Source organism: Ceratotherium simum, chromosome 4 (genome assembly GCF_057802395.1).
Source record: "Ceratotherium simum simum isolate JZ-2026a chromosome 4, ASM5780239v1, whole genome shotgun sequence".
NCBI classification, from domain to species: Eukaryota; Metazoa; Chordata; class Mammalia; order Perissodactyla; family Rhinocerotidae; genus Ceratotherium; species Ceratotherium simum.
In genome coordinates this window covers 56,563,879-56,577,297 of record NC_141903.1, presented here as the reverse complement: position 1 = coordinate 56,577,297, position 13,419 = coordinate 56,563,879, and the positions used below count along the sequence as shown (strand labels likewise).

The following is a 13,419-nucleotide window of genomic DNA, read 5'->3' as shown; positions in this document are numbered from 1 at the left end:
GATGAATTCTGGTACAGTTGCTCTTGCTGGAGAAGAAGCGAGCCCTGGCCCAGTTGGCTTATTTTCCAGGCAATCCAGAGTGAATGCCCAGGATCATTTTAGGAAAATTGTGCTTGCTGCACCACACTATATTATCAGAGTATTAAAACTCTGTTTGTTTATTATATTGTATATGTGGGAAACCAAAAAATATTTCTGTAAACAATTTGAAGCACACTGTTGGAGTGATTCAGCATTCCTAAAATTCTTTTCCTATCTTATTTTCATTGTTGAGAAGTCTAATTTCCAATAATTGGAAATATAATGTTCACTTTTCCATTATTTACACTGCTGCTTCTTCGTGATGAATCTTGGTATCAAATTTGATAATACTTACTATTCTAATTTATGTGTTTTGTTGATATCTCAGCAGTCTTCTTGGGAAGCATCATAGTGTCAAGTTGGTGTTTGGAGTCAGATGGTATGGGTTTGAATATTGGCTCTATCATCTAACAGTTATGTAACTTTGAGCAAATGACTTAGCCTCATCCACCCCCAATATTTTTATCTGTAGGTGCCAATATTCATATCTGTCTTTCCAGCATTGTTGTAAGAATTAGAGCTAATATATATAAAGCAGTCAGTATAGGCCCTAGAATATAATAGACACATTATTATTATTTACTTTATAGTGGTGGAGGAAGTATTTTGGAACTCAAGTACTTAAAGTCAGAATTTTGGAGCTGGAAGCAACTTAAAATTTATTTTTTCCCCTTCTAAGTAGATTTGAGAGAGAGAGAAACTCAGTTTATGTTGGTGGTTTCGTTTGATTTAAGGTGAATTCTTTTATTTCCTAGTGTGGAATGGTAGGTTTTCAGGGAGGAATTAGATATAGAGGAGGAGAGTGCCCTTTGAGCTTGGTTTTTCAGAATGTTTTTTTCTTTAAAAATTTTTTAAAACTTTCATGTTGAAATTATTCAGACTTAGAAACAAGTGGCAAGTATAATATAAAGAATTCTTGCATACCATATCTTCACCCATATTCCCCAAATTTAACATCTTCCATAACCACAGTACAATGATTAAAATCAGAAAATGAACATTGATATAATACTACTATCTAACCTGCAGACTTGATTCAAAATTTGCCAAAAGTCTCATTAATGTCATTTTTCTTGCTCAGAGTTCAATTCAGGTCACATACTGCATTTAGTTTTCAAGTCTCCTAAGTCTGCTTTACTCTGTAATAGTTCTTCATCTTTGTCTTTCATTCATTTCATGTCTTTCATATGTTGATCCTTTGAAGAGTACTAGCCAGTTATTTAGTAGAATATTCCTCAGTTTGGGTTTGTTTGATGTTTCTTAGTGATTAAATTCAGGTTAATGTATTTTTGGCAAGGATACCACAGAAGTGATGTTATGTCCTTAATGGATCATATCAGGAGGTCCATGGTGTCATTTTGTACCATTACGTGTGGTATTTATTCTGATCCCTTGGTTAAGGTGGTGCCTGCCAGGCTTACCAACTGTAAACTTCCATTTTCCCTTTGTGCTTAAAAGTATCTTATGGGGAATAATTTTGAAACTGTATATAAATATCCTTTTTCTAACCATATTTTTGATCATTAATTTTAGCATCTCTTGATGATTCTTGCCTGAAAGAGTTATTATTGTGGTGTTTGCCAAATGGTGATTTTTCCATCATGCTTTCTGTATTTATTAGTTGGAATTCCGTAAGGAAAAGCCGTAATATTTTTATTCATTTTATTTTGTTTTAAGTCAGTGCTCAAAATATCAATAGTACCATATTCAATTACAGGTAGAATAATATCTTTCAAAGTCAAATACCATTTTTAAAATCAACTTTTCTTCCATCTGTGTCAAAATAAGTTTTTTTAAGTGTTGTTGCAAGTAGCTTTTGTGCACAGAAAGAAATAATTCGGATGCTACTTTCATTTTTAAAAGTAATATTTGATTTATTAGCCTTACAAATTCAAAACCCTAGCTCTTCCTTATACTTCTAAATCCAACATACAAATCATGTTAAGTCACTTTAATGGAGGGCTACAGTGTAGTTAAATTTCCTATACTCTAGGAAAAGCAGTCTTAGCACAATACTGTGTTAATGTGGGTGGTAGAAGTATGGAAAGCTAAAATTTTTGCTTTATACTTTTCTGTATTTTCCAAATTTTCTAAATAATCACGTCTTACTATGTTAAAATTAAAATTGTTGTTGTTGGAGGGAGTATGCGTAGTGAATAGAATGTGGGTTCTGCGATGAAACTTTCTGGATTTTAATCAGGACTCTCCTACTTAACTGTGTTAGTAGTTAGTTAAATTTTTGCTTTAGATTACTCTTCTCCAAATAGTTGATGATAAAAGTACCTGCCTTATGGGATTACTGTGAAGGATTAAATAAAATAATCTCTTTAAAGCACTTGGAACAATAGCAAAGCCGTAATAGTATATACTCAATAAATGCTAGCTATTATCATCATTAACCTTTTTTTGTTGTTGTTGAGGAAGATTAGCCCTGAGCTAACATCTGTTGCCAATCCTTCTCTTTTTGCTGAGGAAGATTGGCCCTGGGCTAGCATCTGTGCCTATCTTCTTCCACTTTATGTATGGGACGCCTGCCACAGCATGGCTTGATAAGTGGTGTGTAGGTCCATGCCCGGGATCTGAACCTGCGAACCCCGGGCTGCTGAAGCGGAGTGTGTGAACTTAACCACTACACCACTGGGCTAGCCCCCATCATTAACTATTTTTAAAAATGGAAATAAATTACATAAAAAGAATCATTAATGTGAACTCTTTGAGAATCATTATGACATGAATATAGAAGACAGTCCTTTGATCAACTCTTAAATTCTTCATATTGAGGTCAAGAGTTTAATATGTGTAAAGTGCCTGGTACATAATAAATGCACAATAAATGTCTGTTTTTGCTAAGATTGTCATCATTGGCATATGAGTGTCGGGGTCAGATTTAATGGAAATCCAGTCCAGAATCCAGTCATATGCTGAGTTGAGTGCTATTCACACACCATAAATACCATATACCTTAAAGATTCTGAATATTACACGCAGCAGTACATGTTGGAGAGTGTACCTAGGCTACATTCTTAGTTGTTCTTCAAAGGTAATTGATCTGATTTTAAGTTCGATCTGTCTTCCCTAGCTCTTTTGGTACATTTTTAGTGGTATTTTTTGATTCTTGGCTTGAGCTAAACCAATATTTCTATAGAACATCTTGCTGCTGACTGAAAAACAAATTTTTTTTAGATCTCTTGGCATATTATTAGTATTCTTAAATTTTTGCCTCCTATTCTTGGGCTTAAGACTTTTCCTATCTCATAACATGTCAGTTTAACATTTATGTATTTCATTTAATATTGTAGATTAGAAACAGTAGGATCAATTCCTCCTGAAATTTAACAGAAGTCCCCAAACCTAGAAAAAAAATTATTTTTTTACCTGGAAACTCTAAGAGGGGGGTCTGCCAAGTAAGTGATATTGCTTAAGGATGTTTTATGGCATCTGTTTTACCTAGTGCACATTTTTATTTCTCCATATGTGTATAGTATTATAATACTAGCTAACATACCTTGAGTACTTTTTTTGGCAAGGCACTGTTCTAAGCTCTTTTTGTTTATTCATTTATCACCAAAACAACTCTATGGCATAGGTACCACTATTATGCCCAAATGAAAAAACTGAGGCTTAAGAGTTAAATAACTTGCCCTAGATTTCATAGTTAGAGGCTAAGCTGGAATTTTAATAGAGACAGGCTAAAGCTTATGCTCTTAAGTACTAAGTACTCTTAAATACTGAGCTGCCTCATAATAGATTCCTGTTATCCTTTGAGGCCCAGACATATAGGTTTGTAATTAAAGGTAAAGAAAGCACAGGAGGTTCTGTTGATAGAAGGGCATGGGGAGAGGAGACTGTTTATATGTGGATGTGGCATTTTTCTGAATATCTCTATCTTTTAAATTTATTTTTAGAAAACTAGGTAATTATTAAAATGAAGAAAAACTTAAAATATGATTCTCTTAGTAAATTAAAAGTAGGGCTGGCCCTGTGGCTTAGCGGTTAAGTGCGCGCGCTCCGCTGTTGGCGGCCCGGGTTCGGATCCCGGGTGCGCACCGAGGCACCGCTTCTCTGGCCATGCTGAGGCCGTGTCCCACATACAGCAACTAGAAGGATGTGCAACTATGACATACAACTATCTACTGGGGCTTTGGGGGAAAAATTAAAAAAAATTAAAAAATTAAAAAAAATTAAAAAATTACAAGTACTTTGTCTCCCACTAGCCTTTGAATTCCTTGAGGCCAGAGATTAATGAGTAGCTACTTAGTAGATAATTATTATATTGAAATTGACTTTAAGCTTTATATCTTTTTAAAAATGAAACACAAGAGGGCCTGCCCCGTGGCTTGGCCATTGAGTGTGCGCGTTCCACTGCTGGCGGCCCAGGTTCAGATCCCGGGCGTGCACCGACGCACTGCTTCTCAGGCCATGCTGAGGCTGCGTCCCACATACAGCAACTAGAAGGATGTGCAACTATGACATACAACTATCTACTGGGGCTTTGGCGGGGGGTGGGGGGTGGGAGGAGGAGGATTGGCCATAGATGTTAGCTCAGAGCCGGTCTTCCTCAGCAAAAAATGAAACACAAGAGAGTGCCATTTACCACTTCTAGTTCTTGGCTCTTTTGATCTTTCTCCTTGTGAAATATAATGCAGCAGCAGCTTTATTATTTTGTTGTTGCTGTTCTGGCTAGAACCCCCAAGCCCATAAATTTGTTTTCCTTAATTTCTTTAGTTCGGTTTGTAAATTATTAGTTTTGTATTGGTCTTGTCTGTGTAACAGGTCAGCGGTGTGTATCTATCTACCTTGGGGCTCTAGATTTCTAATTATATTAAGTAATTTTTGCCAAATCAAAAGAAAATAAATGGAAAGTTTTTTGAAGAGGGTTTTTGATTTTTTTTTAGCCAAACTTAGCATTTGAATGCCTTAAACCTTAAGAATTCTTTTCCTAAATTAAGAACGTGTAGTTATAATGATATTTTGCTGCAGGGCGCTTTTTTTTTTAAGTATTTACATTTTCATAGCTGGTATTGTTCTGGTTTAAATATTGACAACATTTTTCTTTCTAAGTTAGTAAGCAAATCACTTAGCAGCCTCAGCATGTATTCAGTGTTTATCAGCATAATTAGAATTTTCTATTTCTATTTTAATTCTATAATCCTCGCATGTTTCAAACAGCCAGATAAGCAATACTTTATCTAAATCATTTAACTATTTTATAGTTCTGAGATTTGGAGGAGTTACATGTGATGCTCAAGCTCACATAGCTAGGTAGCAGCAGAGTAGGAATTTGAAGCCAGTTCTTTCTGGTTTCCTCACCACTATACCATACTGCTTCGTTAGGCAGCCCATATTTTTTGCCACTGCATGGTTCACCAGAGCCACACTTAATGCTACCAAGAAAAAATTTTTTTTTCTTTACCCAATATATAGTCTGCACATTTAGTGGGTTCCACCGATCTTTTATCCACGTGCATAAGTGAAGGGAAACTATTTAGACAGCATTTTCACCAAGATAGTCATCAACTGCTGGTTAAAAAAGAATGGCTACAATATATGGGTAATCAAACCAGTGGATCTGGAAAAAGTAAGCATGAAAAAATAAAGGCATACTGAAAACTTTATTCTGATTAGTAAGTCTAATAATGATTTAAATTAAGGAAGACCACTTCATCCATACGCAAAAATCAGTTCCAGGTAGATTTGATCCAAACATGAAAAATAAAACAATAAAGCTTTTGTTTTCTTCTGGGATAATATCTTCCTGACCTTACTGTAAGCAAAGATTTCTTAAATTGGGCATAAAAAAATTATTAACCATAAAGGGAAAAAGCTGCTAAATTGGACTATATTGAAATTTAAAACTTCTGTTCTTCCAAGAGCACTATTAGGAGAATGAAAAGGCAAGCCAAAGTGGGAGAAGATGTCTGTAATATGTATATATGACTGGACTGTATCTAGAATATGTGAAGAATTTCTGTACATCAATAAGAAAAAGACAGACCAGTGGAAAAATGAGAAGTCTTGACCAGATATCAGGAAAAAGGATATCTAAATGGCTGATAAACATGAAATGGTGCTCAATCTCATTAGCCGTCAGGGAAATACAAATTAACATCACAATGACATATCACCACACACCCATAAGAATGGCTAAAATTAAAAGATTGACAACATAAATTGCTGACAAGGTTGTGGAACTGTGGGAACTCTTATATACTGCTCTTTGGTGTGTAAATTTTTATAATCGCTTTGAAAATCTATTTGGCACTGTCTACTAAAGCTGAATATTTGCTACCCTATGACCCAGCAATTCTACTCTAGGTATGCATTCAGTAAATATGTGTATATATGTTCACTAAAAGACATGTATAAGAATGTTCTTAGCAGTACTAAATGTAATGGTCTCACACTGGAAACAACCCAAATTTCTGTCAGCAGTGGAATGGGTAAATACATTGTGGTATATTCATGTGATGGCATACTGTACAACAGGAATGAATCAGCTATTGTACTATGTAATAACATGAATGATTCTCACAAAAATAATGATAAATAAAAGAAGTCACTCAGAAAAGATTGCATACTATCTGATTCCATTTAAATATAGTTCAGAAATAAGCAAAATGTATCTGTAGTGTTAGAAAGCACAGTAGCGGTTACCTTTGGTGGTAATAATGACTGATGGAGTAGGAGGGGGCTTCTACAGTGCTGATAGAATTCTAATACTTGATTTGGGTGTAACTTGTTGGTTACACAGATATGTTTACTTTGTGAAAATTTATCAGATTATACATTGTTATGATTTGTGTACTTTTCTGTATGTATGTTATACTTCAGTAAAAATGTACAGAAGGGGTATGGAACTTAAATGGCTTTATTTCCCATAACTTATTTATAAATTGGTATTCAGACCATTTCCAAGTTAAAGACACTGTTTCAGAAGTTAATATTTTCTTTCTCAATGGGAAAAGTTTTCTCTTTTTGGCTCCCATTCTTACTTTCCCCAAGAAGTAAATATTTGTTAAGTGCTTACTTTGTGTTCTGGCAGCATTATCCCATTCAATCTTCATATCAAGAGTCTGTTATAGCAAGTATGAAAATGACTTTGAATTAGTTAGAAATAGAATGAATAAAGTCATTTCAGGGACTTGTCACCTCAGGCCATGTCACCAAGGCCTTGAGGAGAAATAGATAAAGTTGGGAGTTTGGGTGGATAATCAACGATATTTATTTTCTACCTACCACAAAATTGAAATAAACTAGAAACTCACTTGAAGCTGACCTGTGTATGCCCCATACTTGGTCATCTTAATAACTTGACTTTTTCTCATAAATGAAATTATGAGTAAAACTGTATATTCTTGGTTACTACAGACTTCTTATTTCTCCTAGTGACTTTGGTATAAGTCAGGTGTCAACAAACTATAGCCTGCAGGTCAAATCCAGCCTGCCACCTGTTTTTGTAAATAAAGTTTTATTGGAACAGAACCATGGTCATTTGTTTATGTATTGTCTATGGCTGTTTTTATGCTACACTGTATGGCCCACAAAGCCTAAAATATTTACTCTCTGGCCCTTTACAAAGAAAGTTTGCCAACTCCTGGTCTCAGACAATGTTGATTAAAGTCATATAGTTACATATCTACATTGTTTCGCCTGTCTTATCCATCTACATTAATGCCAGGAAGGAACCTTGGATTGTGGATCTGTGTAAAATGGCCTGAGGTTGGAGCAGTTACAGCAGGAAGCCTGCTATTTAGATTTTACTTTATTCCAAGGGATCACCTATGAATAGGGTGACCATATATTTCAGTTTGCTTAGAACAATCCTGGTTTACATCTGTTGTTTCAGGCCGTTATTATGATAACATTACGTACTATTATTATTATAATAATAATATTAATAGCTAGCTGCTCCCTTTTACTCTTAATACCACCTAGTTCGGATGATAAATTGTATGATCATTCTGTCTATGAAAGTTACCATTGAGAAGGATAGTGAGAATAGAAATAGAAATAGGAATAGAATAGAATAGTCAGTGACAGCTCTGCAAAGTGGAATTTAAGAGATTGATTTTTGAAGGTTTGTGCCAGAGGTCCGCAAGACCATCTCAGTGATTTGCTAGGATTCACAGGACTCAGAAGTTGCTATGCTCATGGTTAGGGTTTACTACAGTGAAAGGATACAGAGTAAAATCATCACAGGCACATGAGGGGAAGTCTGGAGGAAACCAGGTGCGAGCTTCCAAGTGTCCCTTCCCACTGGATTCACAGAGATATGCTTAATTCCCTCAGAAGTGATACATGATGACATGTGCAAAGTGTTCCCAACCAGGGAAGCTCACTCTAGCCTGGGCGTCCCAGATTTTTAGTGGGGGTCAGTCACATACGCATGTAGCACCTATATGACTGACCTTGTTTACTTAAGCTCCAGAACTTCAGAGAAAAAGAGATGTTCGCCATAAATCACATTGTTAGCATGAACTCTCTGCTCAGACTGGTACAGTGTGGCCCAAGGACTCAGGCATGCAAAAACGTTCTTATCAGACAGAACTCTCCAGGGACTCAGAGCTCAGTTCCAAGGAGCCAGCCAAGGGCTAGTCTGGAAACAGGCCATTTTGGGGAATGTGTAGGGTTTGAGCAACCCAGGCCTGCTGAGTTAAGCCTTTCCCACAAAAGGTCATACAAGGTATTGGAGCCAGAATTTGAACTGAGGTAAATCTGATTCCAAAGTTTGTGCTCTTTCCATAAGTAATTTTTAGTGAGCTTTTATACTGATTTGCCAATTAAAAATTAATGGCTACATTAGGTGTGGTAGGGACTTGAACTATGCCCATCTATCTTGATAAATACTTTGTAATAAGCTTTCTTTTTCCCTCGCATGAAGAAAGGGAGCCCGATTTGAGTATTTTTCAGTGCTTTTGTAAGTAATGGTGCCAAGAATTTCTAGTTCTTAGTTATTTTCAGGAAAGTTTATTTTATTTTGTATATTAATGTATTGAAAAGTAGTTTACATGAAGAATAGTCTATAATTATTTCTTTTGCACTTAATACAATTTTTAATTTAAAAAAGAGAAATGTGATAATAGAAAAGTTTTGGTTCACAATTAAGAATTGTCTGCCTTGTACATAATACATTTGAGTACACTTATACAGTTCTCAAAAGCTTTTAACCTGTTTTTTTCTTTTTCTTTAGGTATTTGTGGAAACATTAGACAAGTGTTTTGAAAATGTCTGTGAACTGGATTTAATTTTCCATGTAGACAAGGTACTATTTCTATGTTGTCAAATCTTCTAAGCTTTTTATCTAAGAAAAATATTCATTTGTATTTGTCAAAGTAAAAATGGATTTAGTGACTAGTACTATTTTTATACCTTTATTTATTTATTATTCAGTTCATAAGTTATTTTTACTAAGAGCCAGGCACTGTGTTTAGTGAAGAAGATTCAGATCCTGCCCTAGAGGAATCACGTCTAGAGAGGGTAACAGTGGGTCAGAGTGTTAATGAGAATACAGCTGAACCACCTACCTCTGCCTAGGAGGGTGTGAATGGAGGAAATTACATTTAAACTGGATTTTTAAGGATTAGTAGATATTTCACAGACAGAAAAGGGGAGGATGGCTCTCCAAGCAGAGAGATAAAATACAGGCTTTTTGTTGGGGGATGTTGATACTGATCAAGAGGCTTAATTTTAAAGTGTCTTTAGTGCCATGGATTTTGGACTTCATTCTGAAGCAATTTAATATTTTTAAACAAGTTTTTATTGGCATTATTCTTGCCTTATACATTTTTTGGGCAAGATCATTTTTTTCTACATTATGGAGGTTGAATTGGTAGGTGGGAGATTAAAGACAGGAAAATCAATTAGGTGTCTGTTGCAGTAGTCCAGGAAGAAGTGAACTGAGGCAGAACAGTAGGGATGAAAGAAAGAATTGACAGGGCTTGATGACCTATTGAAAGCTGGAGGTGAGAGAAAGGACGAATGACTGAGTTTTCTAGCTAGTGTTACTGGGTATTGTTGATATGGAATTGAGGAGGAAGAGATTCCACTTTTACTCTATACAGATTTTTTTATGTATTAAGTTTATATAATGCAACAGATTGTTTTGAATGATTAAGCCATTGAATAAAATAGTCTGAAAATAATCTGTTGAAAATTTTAGCAAAAAAAGTGATTTTTATTATTTATTTATTTATTTATTTTGGTGAGGAAGATTGGCCCTGAGCCAATATCTGTTGCTAATCTTCCTCTTTTTTTTTGGCTTGAGGAAGATTGTCACTGAGCTAACATCTGTGCCCATCTTCCTCTATTTTGCATGTGGGACACCACGACAGCATGGCTTGATGAGCAGTATGTAGGTCTGTGCCTGGGATCCGAACCCATGAACCCCGGGCTGCCAAAGTGGACCATGTGAACTTAACCACTGTGCCACCGGGCTGGCCTAAAAGTGATTTTTAAAAATCAGCTTTATTGAGGAATAATTTACACACATGAAAATTCAGCGGTTTTAAGCATACAGTTAACTGAGTTTTGGCAAATGTATGTAGTTATGTAACCACTACCACAATAAAGATATAGCATAAGGAATGCATTTTATTATTTGTGAACATCAAAAGGATACATTTATCATTAGCCGATCTCCTAGATCATATTTCTTCTTTGCTAAGTGATTGGATTTCATGTATTAACTCATTTTGGACAGAGAACTTAAACTTGCTTTTTTTTTTTTGTGAGGAGATCAGCCCTGTGCTAACATCTGCCAATCCTCCTCTTTTTTTGCTGAGGAAGACTGGCCCTGGGCTAACATCCGTGCCCATCTTCCTCCGCTTTATATGGGATGCCGCCACAGCATGGCTTGCCAAGCAGTGTGTCGGTGCGCGCCCAGGATCCGAACTAGCGTACCCCAGGCCGCCGCAGTGGAGCGCATGCACTTAACTGCTTGCACCACTGGACGGGCCCCTTAAACTTGATATTTTTAAGAGTCTATTTTTAGTTTTCTACTGCTTTTCTCTAATTAATCTATCTTTTTCACACTCATAAAGACTCCTGTTATTTTTAGTCATTAGGGTTTACAATATTCGAAATTAGTTTTGGTACATGATTAAAATGCTTAGAAAAGCTCTTTTTAAAATGATTGCTCAAAGATCATTAGTTTATATAATGCATCTAGCAATTTTTTAAGAAAATTGAGGATTCTATTTTAAAATATTTTGGTAAGAGTGAAGTTTTCACGTTTATACTAGAGAATAAAAGTTTTCTTTAATAGAGAAATTAAGCTCTCCTCGTCTACAACTTCCACATATGACACACAGTGTTTTTAAAACTTTTATTGTACATTAATTTATATTCATTTTAGAAAAATCAGAAAATACAGATAAAAGGAAAATAAATAGAAGCCATCTCAATTTCAGAGATTGCCTAGTGTTAAAAGATAAAATGAGGCATATTAAATTTACGAGTTTATTTGAGCAAAAATTGATTCAGGTAGGGTAGCACGAAACGGGAAGTGGTTAGGAGCACTCCACCGACAGGAGCTAGGGGAAAGACTTGTATAGAGGAGAGGCAGAAGCAAAGCAAGGAAATGATCTGATTGGCTACAGTTTAACCATTGCATTATTTGGGAAAGCCGAGTTGGCTGTTTGTGATTGGTTGTCCTTCGGTTTTACTTTCTTAACCTTGAGGCATTTACAGGCTTAGTTTGCTTACATAGGCTGTTAAGGTGTTAGAACCACCTCAGACTAATGGCCTCCTTGTTTAATTAACACTAGTGTTAACATTTTAGAGTATATGTATTTCTAGATCTTTTGTACAAATAATTACAGAAACAAATATGTCTTTAAAAAGATAAAAAATGAGATCATACAATATATAATGTTCATTTCACACAACAGTGTGTCACTACTTTAGAACCTCCCTAAATTAGCTGTGTCTCTTTTTTCTGGGCTAAGCTCTTGTTTTAATTTTTTTCAATGCAATGAGAAAAGCTTCAGAATACCAGGAGTCAGAGACCAGAATAATAGACATTTCCTGTCCCTACATTCTCCATCTAAAACCATGCTAGTCTTGTTTTCAGCCTTTCTGTGAAAGTAGGATTATTTTCAACTTTCAAGCAGCCCTGGACCTTTCAACAGCCAGGGATCTCCTAACTGGCTCAATTCATTTTTTCTTAGGGGCAGATACGGAGACTTTTGCACACAACCCTCTGCTTGCTTTTGGACCACAACTGGGTCCAAAAGTTGTTTTAATCTACTGCAGATATTATTTTTTTGATGCTCAAATTGCCCCATCTTTAGCCAATGGGAATCCCTTCAGGTTGTCTTCTGAGTCCTTTTGACATGACCTCCCCACAATGGACTTGAATAGCTGCTTTGAGTTCTGGTACAGATGTTCCAGACTCATTTTGTTCATTTGACCTCAGATAAGTTCAATGAACTCATTTTGTTCATTTCCTGCTTTAGACGTTTATCAGCCATTCTAGAGCCTGATTCCTTTTAGTGGGAAATGGTATTTAGAGACCACAGTCTGGAGGTGCTCATAATTATGAGGCTGGTCATTGTTTCTAGGCCTTTCTATGGAGAGAGCATCTTACATATTTTCTGCCCCAGCCCTTGAGACAGCCATTTCTTCAAGGAACCGTTGTTCCTTTAGTGGACAATGATGTTTAGAAATGACAGTCATAGCACCATGTATGCTCATTGCTACAGAGGTGATATAATAGATGTTATGTATACACACACACACACCCCTACCTATTTCTATACCTTTATAGATATTAAAAATCATCGAGTTCTTCTTAATACCTCAGAGTCTAGTGCAACACTGCAGAATTTATTCTAGCCTTCTCCTTTTCCATATTTGCAATTTGCTACTCTGACAGTGAGAGTTTGCTCTGATTATTCTCATTCCTATTATTCCCGTTACTCTTGATGCATTTACTTATTTGCTCAATCCTTCCTTTCTGTAACCAAATTCCTGGCTGGGCCATTCAAAAACTAAACCCCAGAAATGCCAGGCTCACCCTGCCCTGCCAGCACCAGTCAAAAGCTGGCCCTGGACATACCAGCCCCTACCCCATCTACTGAGCAAGTTGTTAGAAGTCAATGCTGATAAAAATTGCAGTGAATAAAGTATATATATTAAAAAACAACCCAAATGACATGGAAAAGAACTTAATTTCTAGAAGAGGAAAAAAATGTCAAAATTAAAAATTTCGGTGAATGAATTTAAATGTAGATCATACACATATCTGAGTAAATGGAAAGATAGAACACATTGTTCATAGTGCTGCATAAAAATACAAGAAAGATTGGAAATATGAAAGAGTTTACAGGGTGGGGAGGA

General features: G+C 35.9%; 1 protein-coding gene across 1 annotated transcript in view; it reads left to right on the top strand.

Moving 5' to 3' along the window:
* The window catches only part of AP3S1 (adaptor related protein complex 3 subunit sigma 1), a 63,100-nt gene that overhangs the window by 34,288 nt on the left and 15,393 nt on the right, over positions 1-13,419 (top strand). The window contains 1 exon segment of the mRNA XM_087429912.1: positions 9,272-9,343. Within this exon segment, the coding sequence (XP_087286038.1) occupies positions 9,272-9,343 (72 nt within the window).